Genomic DNA, 16330 nt, shown 5'->3' with positions numbered 1-16330 from the left:
GCGAGTTAGGACACGGGGCAGCCGAGTTTTGGATCACCTCAAGTTCACGTCGCCATTAATGCCGATTACAAACGCTGCGTAAATGGCATGTTAAGGGCACCGGCTCTCTCAGGCAGGACCGGGCGTTTGGTGAGTCGCTACGGTGCAATTACCTTGTCCGCTTCACCCCGCCCCTTTCAGTGAGATTCATTCACGAGAATACCACCAGGGGATGAGGGACTTCAATTACGTGGAGAGATTTGGAGAAGCTGGGGTTGTTCTCCTTGGAGCAGAGAAAGTGAAGGGCAGATTTAATAGATGCGTTCAAAAGCATGAAGGGCTTTTGATCTTATTGCTGTTTGTGGGATCTTGCTGTGCACAGATTGGCTGCCGTGTTTTCTACATGACTACACTTCTTATAATATAAAAAAAAAAAAAAGGCATTTCGTTGGCCGTACTGTGCTTTGGGATGGGCCGAGGTCGTGAAAGGCGCTATATAAATGCAATGAGGAGATGCTGCTTCCACTGGTGGGAGGGTCAGTAACCAGAGGACATGCGCATTTAAGATCTTTTTTTAAAATTCGTTCTGGGATGCACTGAGGGGCAGTACTGAGGGAGCGCTGCACTGTCGAGGGGCAATACTGAGGGAGCGCTGCTCTGACGGAGGGGCAGCACTGAGGGAGCGCTGCAGTGTCGGAGGGGCAGTACTGAGGGAGCGCCGCACTATCGGAGGGGGCAGTACTGAAGTAGCGCTGCACTGTCTGCATTTATTGCCCGTCCCTAGTTGCCCTTGAGAAAGTTGGTGGTGAGCCGCCTTCCTGAACCACTGCAGCCCGTGTGGTGAAGGTCCTCCCGCCTCTAACGTAGTAAAAAAAATGAGCAAAAGACCCAGAGAGGAACGATGAGGCGATTGTTTTTTATTTTACACAGTGAGTTGTTGTGATCTGGAACAAGCTGCCTGAAAGTGTGGTGGTAGCAGATTCAGTAGTAACTTCCAAAAGGGAATTGGATAGATACTTGGGGAAAAAAAAGAATTTTGGCAGTGCTGTGGGGGAAAGAGCAGGGGGCGGGTGGTGGAACTAATTGGACAGCTTCCTTAAAAAGCCGGCACAGGCAGTACGGCCCCAGCGGTCTCCTTCTGTGGCTGTCTGATTCTTATTGAAGACTGAAGCTTGCCTTGGGGTAAAAACAGCGAATGCACTCATTTCGCAGGGTCTAATAGTGTGGTGGGGGGTAGATGGAGCTGCGGGAACCCGGCGCGAATCGCGGAGGGAGCTGTGCTCGTTGATAACATAAGAAATAGGAGCAGGAATAGGCCACTTGGCCCCTCGAGCCTGCTCCGCCATTCAATAAGATCATGGCTGATCTTGGGCTCAAAGCCACTTCCCAGCCCGCTCTCCATAACCCTTCACTCCCTTATCTTGCAAAAATCTGTCTATCTCCACCTTAGATATATTTAATGACCCAACCTCCACGGCTCTCTGGGGCAGAGAATTCCACAGATTTACGACCCTCTGAGAGAAGAAATTCCTCCTCATCTCAGTTCTAAAAGGGTGACCCATTCTAAAACTATGCCCCCGAGTTCTAGATTTCCCCATGAGGGGAACCATCCTCTCTGCATCTACCCTGTCAAGCCCCCTCGTTATCTTAGATGTTTCAATAAGATCACCTCTCGTTCTTCTAAATTCCAATGGCGCGCCGGCGCTGACTGATGTGCTGACTCTCCCTTCGCTCTCCCAGAAATACACGATCCCCGAGGACTGGCTGTACAAGGAGGCCCGGCAGCTCTTCCTCGAGCCCGAGGTGGTGGAGGCCGAAGCCGTGGAGCTGAAGTGGTCGGAACCGGACGAGGAGCAGCTGGTGAAGTTCATGTGCGAGGAGAAGCAGTTCAGGTGAGAGGCGAGGGAGAGAGAGAGAGGGGGACATCTTCTGGGTCTCTCGCCTCCCACCTCTTCCCTCTCTGGCCCCTCCAGCGTCCTACCCCCGCGGCTATCTGTCAGCTCAGAGGGTAGCTTGCTCGTTCTCTCTCTATCTGAGTCTCGTTCGCCGTGTCTCGCTCGGGCTCGCTCTCTCTCTCTCGCCTGCAAGTTCAAACCCCCACACCATATACAAAAGAACAGGAGTCGGCCATTCAGCCCCTCAAGCCTGTTCTGCCATTTAATGAGATCATGGCTGATCTGTGACCTAACTCCGCCTACCCGCCTTTGCCCTGTATCCCTTAATACCTTCAGTTAACAGAAATCTGTCAATCTCAGGTTAAGAATTAACAATTGACCCAGCATCAACTGCCATTTGCGGAAGAGAGTCCCAAACTTCGACCACCCTTTGTGTGTAGAAGTGTTTCCTAACTTCACTCCTGAAAGATCAGGCTCTAATTTTTAGACTAGGCCCAACCCAGCGGAAATAGCTTTTTTCTATCTACCCCATCAGTTTGTCAATATTTTGAGACAGACTTGAGCCTCCGTTATCCAGGCCCGACACTCCGCTGGTTGCCAGTAACTGAGGGAGTGCTGCACTGTGGGAGGGGTCAGTACTGAGGGAGCGCTGCACTGTTTGAGGGGCAGTAATGAGGGAGCACTGAACTGTTGGAGCGGCAGTACTGAGGGAGCGCTGAACAGTTGGAGGGTCAGTACTGAGGGAGCGCTGCAATGTCGGAGGGGCAGTACTGAGGGAGCGCTGCACAGTTGGAGGGTCAGTACTGAGGGAGCGCTGCAATGTCGGAGGGTCAGTACTGAGGGAGCGCTGCACTGTCGGAGGGGCAGTACTGAGGGAGCGCTGCACTGTCGGAGGGACAGTACTGAGGGAGCGCTGCACTGTCGGAGGGACAGTACTGAGGGAGCGCTGCACTGTCGGAGGGGCAGTACTGAGGGAGCGCTGCACTACAAACATAGACGGTAGGAGCAGGAGTAAGCCATTCGACCCCTCGAGCCTGCTCCGCCATTTAATGAGATCGTGGCTGATCATCCAAATTCAGTACCCTGTCCCTGCTTTCTCCCCATATCCCTTGATCCCTTTAACCTTAAGAAATATATCCAACTCCTTTCTTGAATATATTTAATGAATTGGCCTCAACTGCCTTCTGTGGCAGAGAATTCCACAGGTTCACCACTCACTGGGTGAAGAAATTCCTCCTCATCTCTGTCCTAAATGGCTTACCCCTTATCCTTAGACTGTGACCCCATGTTCTTGACACCCCCGCCATCGGGAACATCTTTCCTGCATCTAGTCTGTCTAGTCCTGTTAGAATTTTATAAGTTTCAAGGAGATCCCCTCTCATTCTTCTAAACTCCAGCGAGTATAAGCCCAATCGACCCAATCTCTCCTTATACGTCATTCCTGCCATCCCAGGTATCAGTCTGGTGAATCTTCGCTGCACTCTCTCCATGGCAAGAACATCCTTCCTCCGATAAGGCGACCAAAACTGCACACAATACTCAAGATGTGGTCTCACCAAGGCCCTGTACAACTGCAGCAAGACATCCTTGTTGCTGTACTCAAACCCTTTTGCTACGAAGGCCAACATACCATTTGCCGCCTTAACCACCTGCTGCAGCTGCATGCTTACCTTCAGCGACTGGTGCACAAGGACACCTAGGTCTCGTTGCACTCCCCCCTTTTCCCAATCTATTGCCGTTCAGATAATCTGTCTTCCTATTTTTGCCACCAAAGTGGATAACCTCACACTTATCCACATTATACTGCATTTGCCATGCATCTGCCCAATCACCCAAGCTGTCCAAATCGTACTGGAGTTTCTCTGCACCCTCCTCACAGCACACACGCCCACCCAGCTTTGTGTCGTCTGCAAACTTGGAGATATTGCATCTAGTTCCCTCGTCTAGATCATTTATATATATATATTGTGAATAGCTGGGGTCCTAGCACCGATCCCTGCGGTACCCCACTAGTCACTGTCTGCCACTCGGAAAAAGACCCGTTTATTCCAACTCTTTGCTTCCTGTCTGCCAGCCACTTCTCCCTCCAAGACAGTACCTTACCCCCAATCCCATGTGCTTTAACTTTACACGCTAATCTCTTATGCGGGACCTTATCGAAAGCCTTCTGAAAGTCCAAATATACCACATCCACTGGTTCTCCCTTATCTATTCTACCAGTTACATCCTCAAAAAATTCCAGTAGATTAGTCGAGCATGATTTACCTTTTGTAAATCCATGTTGACTTTGTCCGATCTTGTCACTGTTTTCCAAGTGCATTGCTATTACATCTTTTATAATGGACTCTAGCATTTTCCCCACTACCGATGTCAGGCTTACCAGTCTATAATTCCCTGTTTTTTCTCTACCACCCTTTTTAAATAGTGGTGTTACATTAGCTATCCTCCAATCCATGGGAACTGTTCCAGAGTTTATAGAATTTTGGAAGATGACCAGCAATGCATCTACTATTTCTAGGGCCACTTCCTTAAGTACCCTAGGATGTAGATTATCAGGCCCTAGGGATTTATCGGCCTTCAATCCCGTCAATTTCCCTAACACCATTTCCCTACAAATACTGATTTCTTTCAGTTCCTCCCTCTCATTATACCCTATGTTCCCTGACATCTCTGGGAGGTTATTTGTGTCCTCCTTTGTGAAGACAGAACCGAAGTATGTATTTAATTGGTTTGCCATTTCTTTGTTCCCCGTTATAACTTCCCCTGATTCTGACTGCCAGGGACCTACGCTTGACTTCACCAATCTTTTTCTCTTCACATATCTATAGAAGCCTTTACAGTCAGTTTTTATGTTCCCTGCAAGCTTACTCTCTTAAGTAATCCCTTTGTCCTCCTTTGCTGAATCCTAAACTGCTCCCAGTCCTCAGGTTTGCTGCTTTTTCTGGCCAAATTATATGTCTTCTCCTTGGATCTTATGCTATCCCTAATTTCCCTTGTTAGCCGCGGTTGAGTCACCTTTTTTGTTTTATTTTTATGCCAAACAGGGATGAACAAATTCTGTAGTTCATCCGTGCGATCTTTAAATGTTTGCCATTGCCTATCCACCGTCAACCCTTTAAGTAATGTTCCCCAATCCATCCTAGCCAACTCGTGCCTCATACCATCGTAGTTTCTTTTAAATTCAGTACCCAAGTCTCTGAATCAACTACTTCACTCTCCATTTTAATGAAGAGTTCTATCATATTATGATCGTTCCTCCCCAAGGGGCCTCGCACAACAAGATTGATAATTAATCCTTTCTCATTACATGATATACCCAGTCTAAGATGGCCTGATCTCTAGTTGGTTCCTCGCCATATTGGTCCAGGAAACCATCCCGTATACACTCTAGGAATTCCTCCTCCACGGTATTGTTACTAATTTGGTTAGCCCAATCTATATGTAAATTAAAGTCACCCATGATAACTGCTGTGCCCTTATTGTACGCGTCTCTAATTTCCCGTTTAATGCCATCCCCAACTTCAGCATTACTGTTTGGGGGCCTGTATACAACTCCCACTAGCATTTTCTGCCCCTTGGTATTTCTCAGCTCTGCCCATACAGATTCCACATCATCAGAGCTAATATCCTTCCTTACTATTGTGTTAATCTCTTTAACCAGCAATGCTACCCCACCACCTTTTCCTTTTTGCCTGTCCTTCCTGAATATTGAAGACCCCTGGATGTTGAATTCCCAGTCTTGGTCACCCTGGAGCCATGCCTCCGTAATCCCAATTATATCATATCCGTTTACATCTATTTGTGCAGCTAATTCATCCACAAATGCTCCTTGCATTCAGACACACAGCCTTCAGGCTTGATTTTTTAACACTCTTAGTCCTTTTAGAATTCTTATTTATTGTGGCCCTGTTTGATTTACACCCTTGATTTCTCTGCCTTCCACTTTTGCTTTTCTCCTTCCTGTCTTTTGTTTCTGTCCTTGCTTCGCTTTCCTCTGTCTCCCTGCACAGGTTCCCAACCCCCTGCCATTTTAGTTTAAACCGTCCCCAACAGCACTAGCAAACACTCCGCCTAGGACATCGGTCCCGGTCCTGCCCAGGTGCAAACCGTCCAGTTTGTACTGGTCCCACCTCCCCAGAACCGGTTACAATGTCCCAGGAATTTGAATCCCTCCCCTTTGCACCATTCCTCTAGCCACATATTCATCTGAAATATCCTTCTGTTTCTACTCTGACTAGCACGTGGCACTGGTAGCAATCCTGAGATTACTACCTTTGAGTTCCTATTTTTTAATTTACCTCCTAACTCCCTATATTCTGCTTTTAGGGCCTCATTCAGTTTTTTACCTATATCGTTGGTACCTATATGCACCACGACAACTGGCTGTTCACCCTCCCCCTCCAGAATGCCCTGCAGCCGCCCAGAGTCATCCTTGACCCTGGCACCAGGGAGGGGCAATACTGAGGGAGCGCTGCACTGTCGCAGGGGCAGTACTGAGGGAGCGCTGCACTGTCGGAGGGACAGTACTGAGGGAGCGCTGCACTGTCGGAGGGATAATACTGAGGGAGCGCTGCACTGTAGGAGGGACAGTACTGAAGGAGCGCTGCACTGTCGGAGGGACAGTACTGAGGGAGCGCTGCACTGTCGGAGGGATAATACTGAGGGAGCGCTGCACTGTCGGAGGGATAATACTGAGGGAGCGCTGCACTGTCGGAGGGATAATACTGAGGGAGCGCTGCACTGTAGGAGGGATAATACTGAAGGAGCGCTGCACTGTCGGAGGGATAATACTGAGGGAGCGCTGCACTGTCGGAGGGACAGTACTGAAGGAGCGCTGCACTATGGGAGGGGCAGTACTGAGTGAGCACTGCGCTGTCGGAGGGACAGTACTGAGGGAGCGCTGCGCTGTCGGAGGGATAATACTGAGGGAGTGCTGCACTGTCGGAGGGACAGTACTGAGGGAGCGCTGCACTGTCGGAGGGGCAGTACTGAGGGAGCGCTGCACTGTCGGAGGGACAGTACTGAGGGAGCGCTGCACTGTCGGAGGGACAGTACTGAGGGAGCGCTGCACTGTCGGAGGGATAATACTGAAGGAGCGCTGCACTATGGGAGGGGCAGTACTGAGTGAGCGCCGCACTGTCGGAGTGGCCGTCTTTTGGGGTGAGACATTGAACCGGGGTCCCGACTGCCCCCTGAGGTGGGCGTAAAATATCCCATGGCACTACTCCGAAGAAAAGCAGGGAGAATTCTCTTCGGTCTCCTGGGGCCAATGTTTATCCCTCAATTAACATCACTTAAATAACAGATTATCAGGTCATTATCTCATTGCTGGATATGGGATCTTGCTGTGCACAAATTGGCTGCTGCGTTTCCTACATCTCAACAGTGACTATACTTCATTGGCTGGAAGGTGCTTTGGGTCGTCCTGAGGCCATGAAAAGTGCTGTATGAATGCAAGTTCTCGCGGTCTCTCTCTCTTTAATCTCTCCCCAGCGTGACCGGGGCCTGTATCGTTGAACTTCTCTCTCTCTCTCTCTCTTTATTCCCCCCCCCCCCCCCCCCCACAGTGAGGAACGGATCAGGAACGGGGTGAAGAAGCTGCTGAAGAGCCGACAGGGCAGCACCCAGGGGAGGTTGGACGACTTCTTCAAGGTCACGGGGTCGCTGACCTCCGCCAAACGCAAGGTACGGGATCGCCCCAGGGTGGGCTCGGGGCACATTCTTCTTCTCCACCCCCACCCCCGCCGGTGGGAATCAGGACTTTGCGATGGTCACAGGAAGAGCTGACCGGTCAAGGACTGGACGGTGGTGATCCTCCACTGTTTAGTCCCCAAGAGGCTCGATGGTCTGCGGAAAGGCCAGCAGCTTCTGACAGGCCTGCTCTCGACCAGCCCGAACCCTAACGCCAACCCTTGGTCGCTTAAGAACATAAGAAATAGGAGCAGACAGGAGTAGGCCCTTTGAGCCTGCTCCGCCATTCATCAAGATCATGGCTGCTCCTCAACTCCACCTGTCCCGCACTATCCCCAGATCCCTTAATTCCCATTGTTCCCAAAAAGTTATTGACTGTCGTGTCAAGGGTCGTTCTCAGGAGAGCAGCTCAGTGAGTGACCAGGGGTGGGGGTGAAGGGTCGGGGCAGGGCCGTAGGAAGGAGCCGCTCCTTCCTGAGTGAGTGACGCACTGACCCCGACCTGTAAGAAAGAGCGGCTCAGAGTCCGAGCGAGTGTCCGACTGAACTTGCAAGGGATATCAAAATCAACACGCACAACTTTTACAACTATATTCGGAAAAAGATTGTGGTCAGGAGAAATGTGGGCCCCTTGAAAACTGATATCGGTGATATTGTCAATGATAAGGAAATGGCGGGCATGTTGAATAATTATTTTGCGTCAGTATTTACTGTAGCGGAAATCCCATGGCAACTAATATTGAATAAGGGACGGGGACTCAATAAAATTAACGTAAGCAAAATAGCAGTAATGAAGAAAATAATGGCACTAAAGAGTGACAAATCCCCAGGACCAGATGGTTTGCATCCCAGGGTTTTAAAGGAAGTAGGTGAGCACATTGCAGATGCCCTAACTATAATTTTCCAAAGTTCTCTCGAATCAGGAACCATTCCTTTGAGATTGGAAAATTGCGCATGTCACTCCGCTATTTAAGAATGGCGAGCGAGGGAAACCAGGGAATTATAGACCAGTTAGCCTAACATCTGTTGTCGGGAAATAACTAGCGTCTATAATTAAGGATAGAGTGACGGGAAATTGTCAGTTGATCAGAGAGAGCCAGCATGGAAAGGTAGGTCATGCCTCAGAAACCTGATTGAATTTTTTGAAGAGGTGACTAAAGTAGTGGACAGGGGAATGTCGATGGATGTTATTTATATGGACTTCCAGAAGGCATTTAATAAAGTCCCTTATAAGAGTCTGTTAACTAAGGTTGAAGCCCATGGAATTGAGGGCAAATTAATTGACCTGGTTAGGAGATTGGCTGAGCGGCAGGAGACAGAGAGTAGGGCTAATGGGTAGACACTCTAAAGGGCAGGATGTGTCCCACAGGGGGCTGCAACTATTCACAGTACTTGTTAACGACTTAGATGATGGCATAGAAAGCCACATATCCAAATTTGCTGATGACACAAATATAGGGGGGAGGATCCAGTTGTCGTGGTCCATGTCGGAACCAACGACATAAGTAGAACTAGGAATGAGGTTCTGCTGAGAGAGTTTGAGGAGCTAGCGTCGAAATTAAAACTCAGGACCTCACAGGTAATAATCTCTGGATTGCTACCTGAGCCACGCGCAAACAAGCAGATTAGGAGGTTGAAATTAGGAGGCTCAAAGAGTGGTGTGGGTGGCAGGGGTTTCAATTCATGGGGCACTGGCACCAGTACTGGGGAAAGAGGGAGCTGTTCCGTTGGGACGGGCTCTACTTAAACTGGGCTGGGACCAGTGTCCTGGCGAATCGAATAACTAGGGTGGTAGATTGGGCTTTAAATTAATGAAGGGGGTGGCGGGTGGGAGGATTCAGGAGAGGGTAAATTCAAAAGCAGGAAGAGAAATGTCAAGGCTGTACAGCAGAGTGGTGATCTGGGTAAAGATAAGCAGACTGGGTCAGGAAGGGACAGAAAGATTAATAAAGGTAATAGGGCATTAATGACTAAAGTGACATCAGGGAAAAATAGAAAAAAGTTAAAGCTAAAGGTACTATATCTGAATGCACAAAGCAATCGCAACAAAATAGTTGAATTAATAGCGCAGATAGAAATAAATGGGTTTGATTTAATAGCCATTACAGCGATGTGGTTGCAGAGTGACCAAGGTTGGGAACTAAATATTCCAGGATATTTGACCTGTAAGAGATGAGCAGAATGGAAAAGGAGGAGGTGTAGCCCTGATAATAAAGGATGGAATAAAGACAGTGGAGAGAAAGGATCTTGGCTCGGAAAAACAAAATGTAGAATCAATTTGGGTGGAGCTAAAAAACAACAAGGAGCAGAAAACAGTAGTGGGAGTAGTCTATAGGCCCCCTAACAGTGGTTGTAGTATCAGGCAGAGTATAAATCGGGAAATTAGAGATGCATGTAATACAGTAATCATGGGCGACTTTTAACTTTCATATAGACTGGGCAAACCAAATTTGCAGAGATAGTGCAGAGGATGAGTTCATGGAATGCATTCAAGATAGTTTTCTAGATCAGTATGTCAAGGAACCTACGAGGGAATTGGCTATTTTAGATCTAGTACTGTGCAATGAGACAAGGTTAATTAATAAATTTGTAGTAAAGGAGCCTCTGGGGAGCAGTGATCATAATATGATAATATGATGTAATATCTCCAAGTTTGCAGACGACACAAAGCTGGGTGGGCGTGTGTGCTGTGAGGAGGATGCAGAGAAACTCCAGTATGATTTGGACAGGTTGGGTGATTGGGCAGATGCAGTATAATGTGGATAAATGCGAGGTTATCCACTTTGGTGGCAAAAACAGGAAGGCAGATTATTATCTGAACGGCAATAGATTGGGAAAAGGGGAAGTGCAACGAGACCTGGGTGTCCTTGTGCACCAGTCGCTGAAGGTAAGCATGCAGGTGCAGCAGGCAGTTAAGAAGGCAAATGGTATGTTGGCCTTCATAGCGAGAGGATTTGAGTACAGGAGCAAGGATGTCTTGCTGCAGTTGTACAGGGCCTTGGTGCAGTGAAGATTCACCAGACTGATACCTGGGATGGCAGGAATGACGTATGAAGAGAGTTTGGGTCGATTGGGCTTATATTCGCTAGAGTTTAGAAGAATGAGAGGGGATCTCATTGAAACTTATAAAATTCTAACAGGACTAGACAGACTAGATGCAGGAAGGATGTTCCCGATGGCGGGGGAGTCCAGAACCAGGGATCACAGTCTAAGGATAAGGGGTAAGCCATTTAGGACTGAGATGAGGAGGAATTTCTTCACCCAGAGAGTGGTGAACCTGTGGAATTCTCTACCACAGAAGGCCGTTGAGGCCAATTCATTAAATATATTCAAGAAGGAGTTAGATATATTTCTTGAGGCTAAAGGGAGCAAGGGATATGGGGAGAAAGCAGGGATAAGGTGCTGAATTTGGATGATCAGCCATGATCTCATTAAATGGCGGAACAGGCTCGAGGGGCCGAATGGCCTGCTCCTGCTCCTATCTTCTATGTTTATGTTGAGTTTGAGAGTAATTTAGTTAAGTCTAAAACTAGGGTCCTAAACCTGAACAAAGCAAACTACGTAGGCGTGAGAGGCGAGTTGGCTAAGGTAGGTTGAGAAACTAGATAAAAAAATATGACAGTAGAAAGCAATGGCAAACATTTAAAGAAATAATTCATAATTCGCAACAAATATACATTTCCTTGAGAAATAAAAACACCACAGGAAAAATGGACCAACCGCGGCTAACGGGAAATTAAAGATAGTATTACATTAAAGGAAGAGGCTTATAATGTTGCCAAAAAGAGTAGTACGCCTGAGGATTGGGAGGATTTAAGAATTCAGCAAAGAGGACCAAGAAATTGATAAAGAAAGGGAAAATAGAATGAGAGTAAACTAGCGAGCGACATAAAAACGGACTGTAAAAGCTTCTATAGGTATGTAAAAAGGAGAAGATTAGCGAAAGTAAACGTGGGTCCCTTACAGGCTGAGACAGCAGAAATTATAATGGGGAACAAGGAAATGGCAGAGAAATTAAACAAATATTTTTTGTCTCTCTTCACGGAAGAAGACGCAAAAAGCCTCCCGGAAATAGTGGAGAACCAAGGGTCTAGCGAGAATGAGGAACTGAAAGAAATTAGTATTAGTAAAAAAAAAAAAGTACTGGAGAAATTAATGGGACTGGAAGCCAATAATTCCCCCAGACCGGCTGGCCTACATCCTAGACTTTTAAAAGAGGTGGCTATAGAGATAGTGGATGCATTGGTTGTCATTTTCCAAATTTCCATAGATTCTAGAACGGTTCCCGCAGATTGGAAGGTAGCAAATGTAACCCCACTATTTAAGAAAGGAGGGTGAGAGAAAACGGGGAACTACAGACCAGTTAGCCTGACATCAGTAGTAGGGAAGGTGCTCGAATCTGTTATTAAGGACGTGGTAATAGGGCACTTCGAAAATAATAATAGGATTGGGCAAAGTCAACACAGATTTATGAAAGGGAAATCGTGTTTGACAAAACTGTTGGAGTATTTTGAGGTTGTAACTAGCAGAATAGATAAGGGGGAACCAATGGATGTGGTGTATTTGGATTTTCGGAAGGCATTCGATAAGGTGCCACGCAAGAGGTTATTAAACAAAATTAGGGTTCTTGGGATTGGGGGTAATATACTAGCATGGATTGAAGATTGGCTAACAAATAGCAAACAGAGTAGGAATAAACGGGTCATTTTCGGGTTGGCAGGCTGTAACTAGTGGGGTACCGCAAGGCCTCAGCTATTCACAATCTATATCAATGATTTGGATGAGGGGACCAAATGTAATATATCCAAAATAACAACAGAAAATGCTGGAAAAACTCAGCAGGCCAGGCAACATCCGTGGAGAGAAAATAGAGTCAACGTTTCGGGTCAAACCCTTTGTCAAGCCTGGAAAAGCACAGGAAATGAAATAGATTAAAAGGCCAGGCTGGGAGAGAACAAAAGAGAAGTGAAGAGACATTAAGAGGTATTCAAAACGAGACGAGATGGTGATAGGACTAGTGGAGACAAAAGACTGCTCTAGATTAGGTGTGAAATGCACTGGCAGAATGGGAGACAGCTGCCATGTGGGAGAGAAAAAAAGGGGGGGGAAGGGCCAAAACAAAGGTGTGGATAAAAAATAAGTAAAAATGTAATGGGGGCCGAGGTTATGATCTGAAATTGTTGAACTCGATATTGAGTCCGGAAGGCTGTAAAGTGCCTAATCGGAAGATGAGGTGCTGTTCCTCGAGCTTACGCTGAGCTTCCGTGGAACAATGCAAGAGCCCGAGTACAGTGAGGTCTGAGTGGGAATGGGGCGGTGAATTAAAATGACAGGCGACTGGAAGCTCGGGGTCATCCTTACGGACTGAACGGAGGTGTTCGCAAAGCGGTCACCCAATCTGCGTTTGGTCTCCCCAGTGTAGAGGAGACCGCATCGTGAGCAGCGAATGCAGTAAATCGTTGTTTCACCTGGACAGTGGGAAGGGGGGAGGTATAAGGGCAGGTGTTGCATCTCCTGCGCTTGCACGGGAAGGTGCCGGGCGAAGGGGAAGGGGTGCTGGGGATGATAGAGGAGTGGACTAGGGTGTCTCGGAGGGAGCGGTCCCTACGGAATGCTGAAAGGGGGTGGGGGGGGAGATGCGTTTGGTGGTGGGATCACTTTGGAGGTGGCGGAAATGGCGGAGGATGATCCGTTGAATGTGGAGGCTGGTGGGGTGAAAGGTGAGGACGAGGGTTCCGGGAGGGAGGGGCAGGGGTGAGGGCAGAAGTGCGGGAGAGAGAACGGACACGGTCGAGGGCCGTGTCAACCACGGTAGAGGGGAATCCTCAGTTGAGGAAAAAGGAAGACATGTCTGAAGCACTGGTGTGGAAGGTGGCATCGTCGGAGCAGATGCGGCGGAGACGGAGAAACTGGGAGAATGGAAGAGTCCTTACAGGAGGTGGGGTGGGAGGAAGTGTAGTCCAGGTAGCCGTGGGGGTCAGTGGGCTTGTAGTGAATGTTGTTCAATGTGTGGAGTCAAAGGAGAAGTTGTTCAATGTGAGAACAAGTTCAGCCAGGCGGAGGAGGGTCCATGGTGAAAAGGAGAAGTTGTTCAATGTGAGAACAAGTTCAGCCAGGCGGAGGAGGGTCCATGGTGAAAAGGAGAAGTTGTTCAATGTGAGAACAAGTTCAGCCAGGCGGAGGAGGGTCCATGGTGAAAAGGAGAAGTTGTTCAATGTGAGAACAAGTTCAGCCAGGCGGAGGAGGGTCCATGGTGAAAAGGAGGCGGTTGTTCAATGTGAGAACAAGTTCAGCCAGGCGGAGGAGGGTCCATGGTGAAAAGGAGAAGTTGTTCAATGTGAGAACAAGTTCAGCCAGGCGGAGGAGGGTCCATGGTGAAAAGGAGAAGTTGTTCAATGTGAGAACAAGTTCAGCCAGGCGGAGGAGGGTCCATGGTGAAAAGGAGAAGTTGTTCAATGTGAGAACAAGTTCAGCCAGGCGGAGGAGGGTCCATGGTGAAAAGGAGGCGGTTGTTCAATGTGAGAACAAGTTCAGCCAGGCGGAGGAGGGTCCATGGTGAAAAGGAGGCGGTTGTTCAATGTGAGAACAAGTTCAGCCAGGCGGAGGAGGGTCCATGGTGAAAAGGAGAAGTTGTTCAATGTGAGAACAAGTTCAGCCAGGCGGAGGAGGGTCCATGGTGAAAAGGAGAAGTTGTTCAATGTGAGAACAAGTTCAGCCAGGCGGAGGAGGGTCCATGGTGAAAAGGAGAAGTTGTTCAATGTGAGAACAAGTTCAGCCAGGCGGAGGAGGGTCCATGGTGAAAAGGAGGCGGTTGTTCAATGTGAGAACAAGTTCAGCCAGGCGGAGGAGGGTCCATGGTGAAAAGGAGGCGGTTGTTCAATGTGAGAACAAGTTCAGCCAGGCGGAGGAGGGTCCATGGTGAAAAGGAAGCGGTTGGGGCCAGGAAACTGGAAACTGTTAAAGTGGCAGAGAGCGTCCGAAGAGTCGCGGATGTAGGTGGGAAGAGACTGGACAAGGGGAGAAAAGATAGAGTCGAGATAGGAAGAGATAAGTTTGGTGGGGCAAGAACAGGCTGAAATGATGGGTCTACCAGGGCAGTCCTGTTTGTGGATCTTGGGAAGGAGGTAGAAGAGGGCTGTGCGGGGTTGGGGAATTATGAGGTTGGTGGCCGCGGGGGGGGAAGATCTCCAGAGGAGATGAGGTCCGTGACCGTCTTGGAAACAGTGGTTTGATGTTCGGTAGTGGGGTCACGGTCCAGGTGGAGGTAGGAGGAGCTGTTGGAGAGTTGGCGTTCAGCTTCCGCTAGGTAGAGGTCGGTACGCCAAACAACAACAGCACCACCCTTGTCAGCGGGTTTAATGACGATGTCAGGGTTTGATCTAAGAGAATGGAGTGCTGCAAGTTCAGAGGGAGGTAGGTTGGAGTGAGTGAGGGGAGCAGAGAAATGGAGACGGCCGATGTCACGGCGGCAGTTAGCGATGAAAAGATCTAGCGAGGGTAAGAGGCCAGGGGGAGGGGTCCAGGTAGAACGGGAATTCTGAAAGCGGGAGAAGGGGTCAGTTGTGCGGGGGTGAAGACTCCTGGCCAGAGAAGTGGGCACGGAGATGAAGGCGGTGGAAAAAGCTCAACATCGTGCCGAGCTCGAAATTCATTGAGGTGGGGGCGTAAGGGGATGCAGCTCAGGCCTTTGCTGAGGACTGATCGTTCGGGGTCAAAGAGGGTAATATATCCAAGTTTGCTGATGATACAAAGCTGGGTGGGAATGTAAGTTGTGAGGAGGATGCAAGGAGGCTTCAAGGGGATATAGACAGGCTAAATGAGTGGGCAAGAACATGGCAAATGGAATATAATGTGGAGAAATGTGAAGTTATCCACTTTGGTAGGAAAAATAGAAAAGCAGAGTATTTTTTAAACGGTGAGAGATTGGGAAATGTTGGGTGCTCAGAGGGACCTGGGTGTCCTTGTACATGAATCACTGAAAGTTAACATGCAGGTACAGCAAGCAATTAGGAAAGCAAATGGTATGTTGGCCTTTATTACAAGAGGATTTGAGTATAAGAGTAAAGACGTCTTACTGCAATTATATAGCGCCCTGGTGAGACCACACCTGGAGTATTGTGCACAGTTTTGGTCTCCTTACCTAAGGAAGGATATACTTGCCATAGAGGGAGTGCAACGAAGGTTCACCAGACTGGTTCCTGGGATGGGGGGATTGTCCTATGAGGAGAGATTGAGTAGACTAGGCCTATATTCTCTCGAGTTTAGAAGAATGAGAGGTGATCTCATTGAAACATACAAAATTCTTACAGGGCTTGACAGGGTAGATGTTTCCCCTGGCTGGGGAGTCTAGAACCAGGGGTCACAGTCTCAGAATAAGGGGTCGGCCATTTAGGACTGAGATGAGGAGAAATTTCTTCACTCGGAGGGTGGTGAATCTTTGGAATTCTCTACCACAGAAGGCTGTGGAGGCTCAGTCATTGAGTATATTCAAGGCAGAGATCGATAGATTTTTGGATATTAAGGGACATGGGGATAGTGCAGGAAAGTGAAGTTGAATCATAGAAATTTACAGCACAGAAGGAGGCCATTCGGCCCATCGTGTCCGTGCAGGCCGACAGAGCTTATCCACCCTAATCCCACTTTCCAGCACTTGGTCCATAGCCCTGTAGGTTACGGCACTTCAAGTGCATATCCAAGTACTTTTTAAATGTGGCTAGGATTCCTGCCTCTACCACCCTTTCAGGCAGTGAGTTCCAGACCCCCACC

General features: G+C 48.4%; 1 protein-coding gene across 1 annotated transcript in view; it reads left to right on the top strand.

Moving 5' to 3' along the window:
* Positions 1–16330, top strand: part of fen1 (flap structure-specific endonuclease 1) — a 38868-nt gene that overhangs the window by 20231 nt on the left and 2307 nt on the right. The window contains exons 7-8 of the mRNA XM_085983889.1: positions 1720–1871; positions 7442–7559. Coding sequence (XP_085840015.1) covers positions 1720–1871; positions 7442–7559 — 270 coding nt within the window. The remainder of the gene's footprint in view (positions 1–1719; positions 1872–7441; positions 7560–16330) is intronic.

Source organism: Somniosus microcephalus, chromosome 4 (genome assembly GCF_052327205.1).
Source record: "Somniosus microcephalus isolate GS21.2 chromosome 4, FLI_Smic_1.0, whole genome shotgun sequence".
NCBI classification, from domain to species: domain Eukaryota; kingdom Metazoa; phylum Chordata; class Chondrichthyes; order Squaliformes; family Somniosidae; genus Somniosus; species Somniosus microcephalus.
Note: the sequence above shows the minus strand (reverse complement) of the source record. Positions and strands in the feature narration are given on the sequence as shown.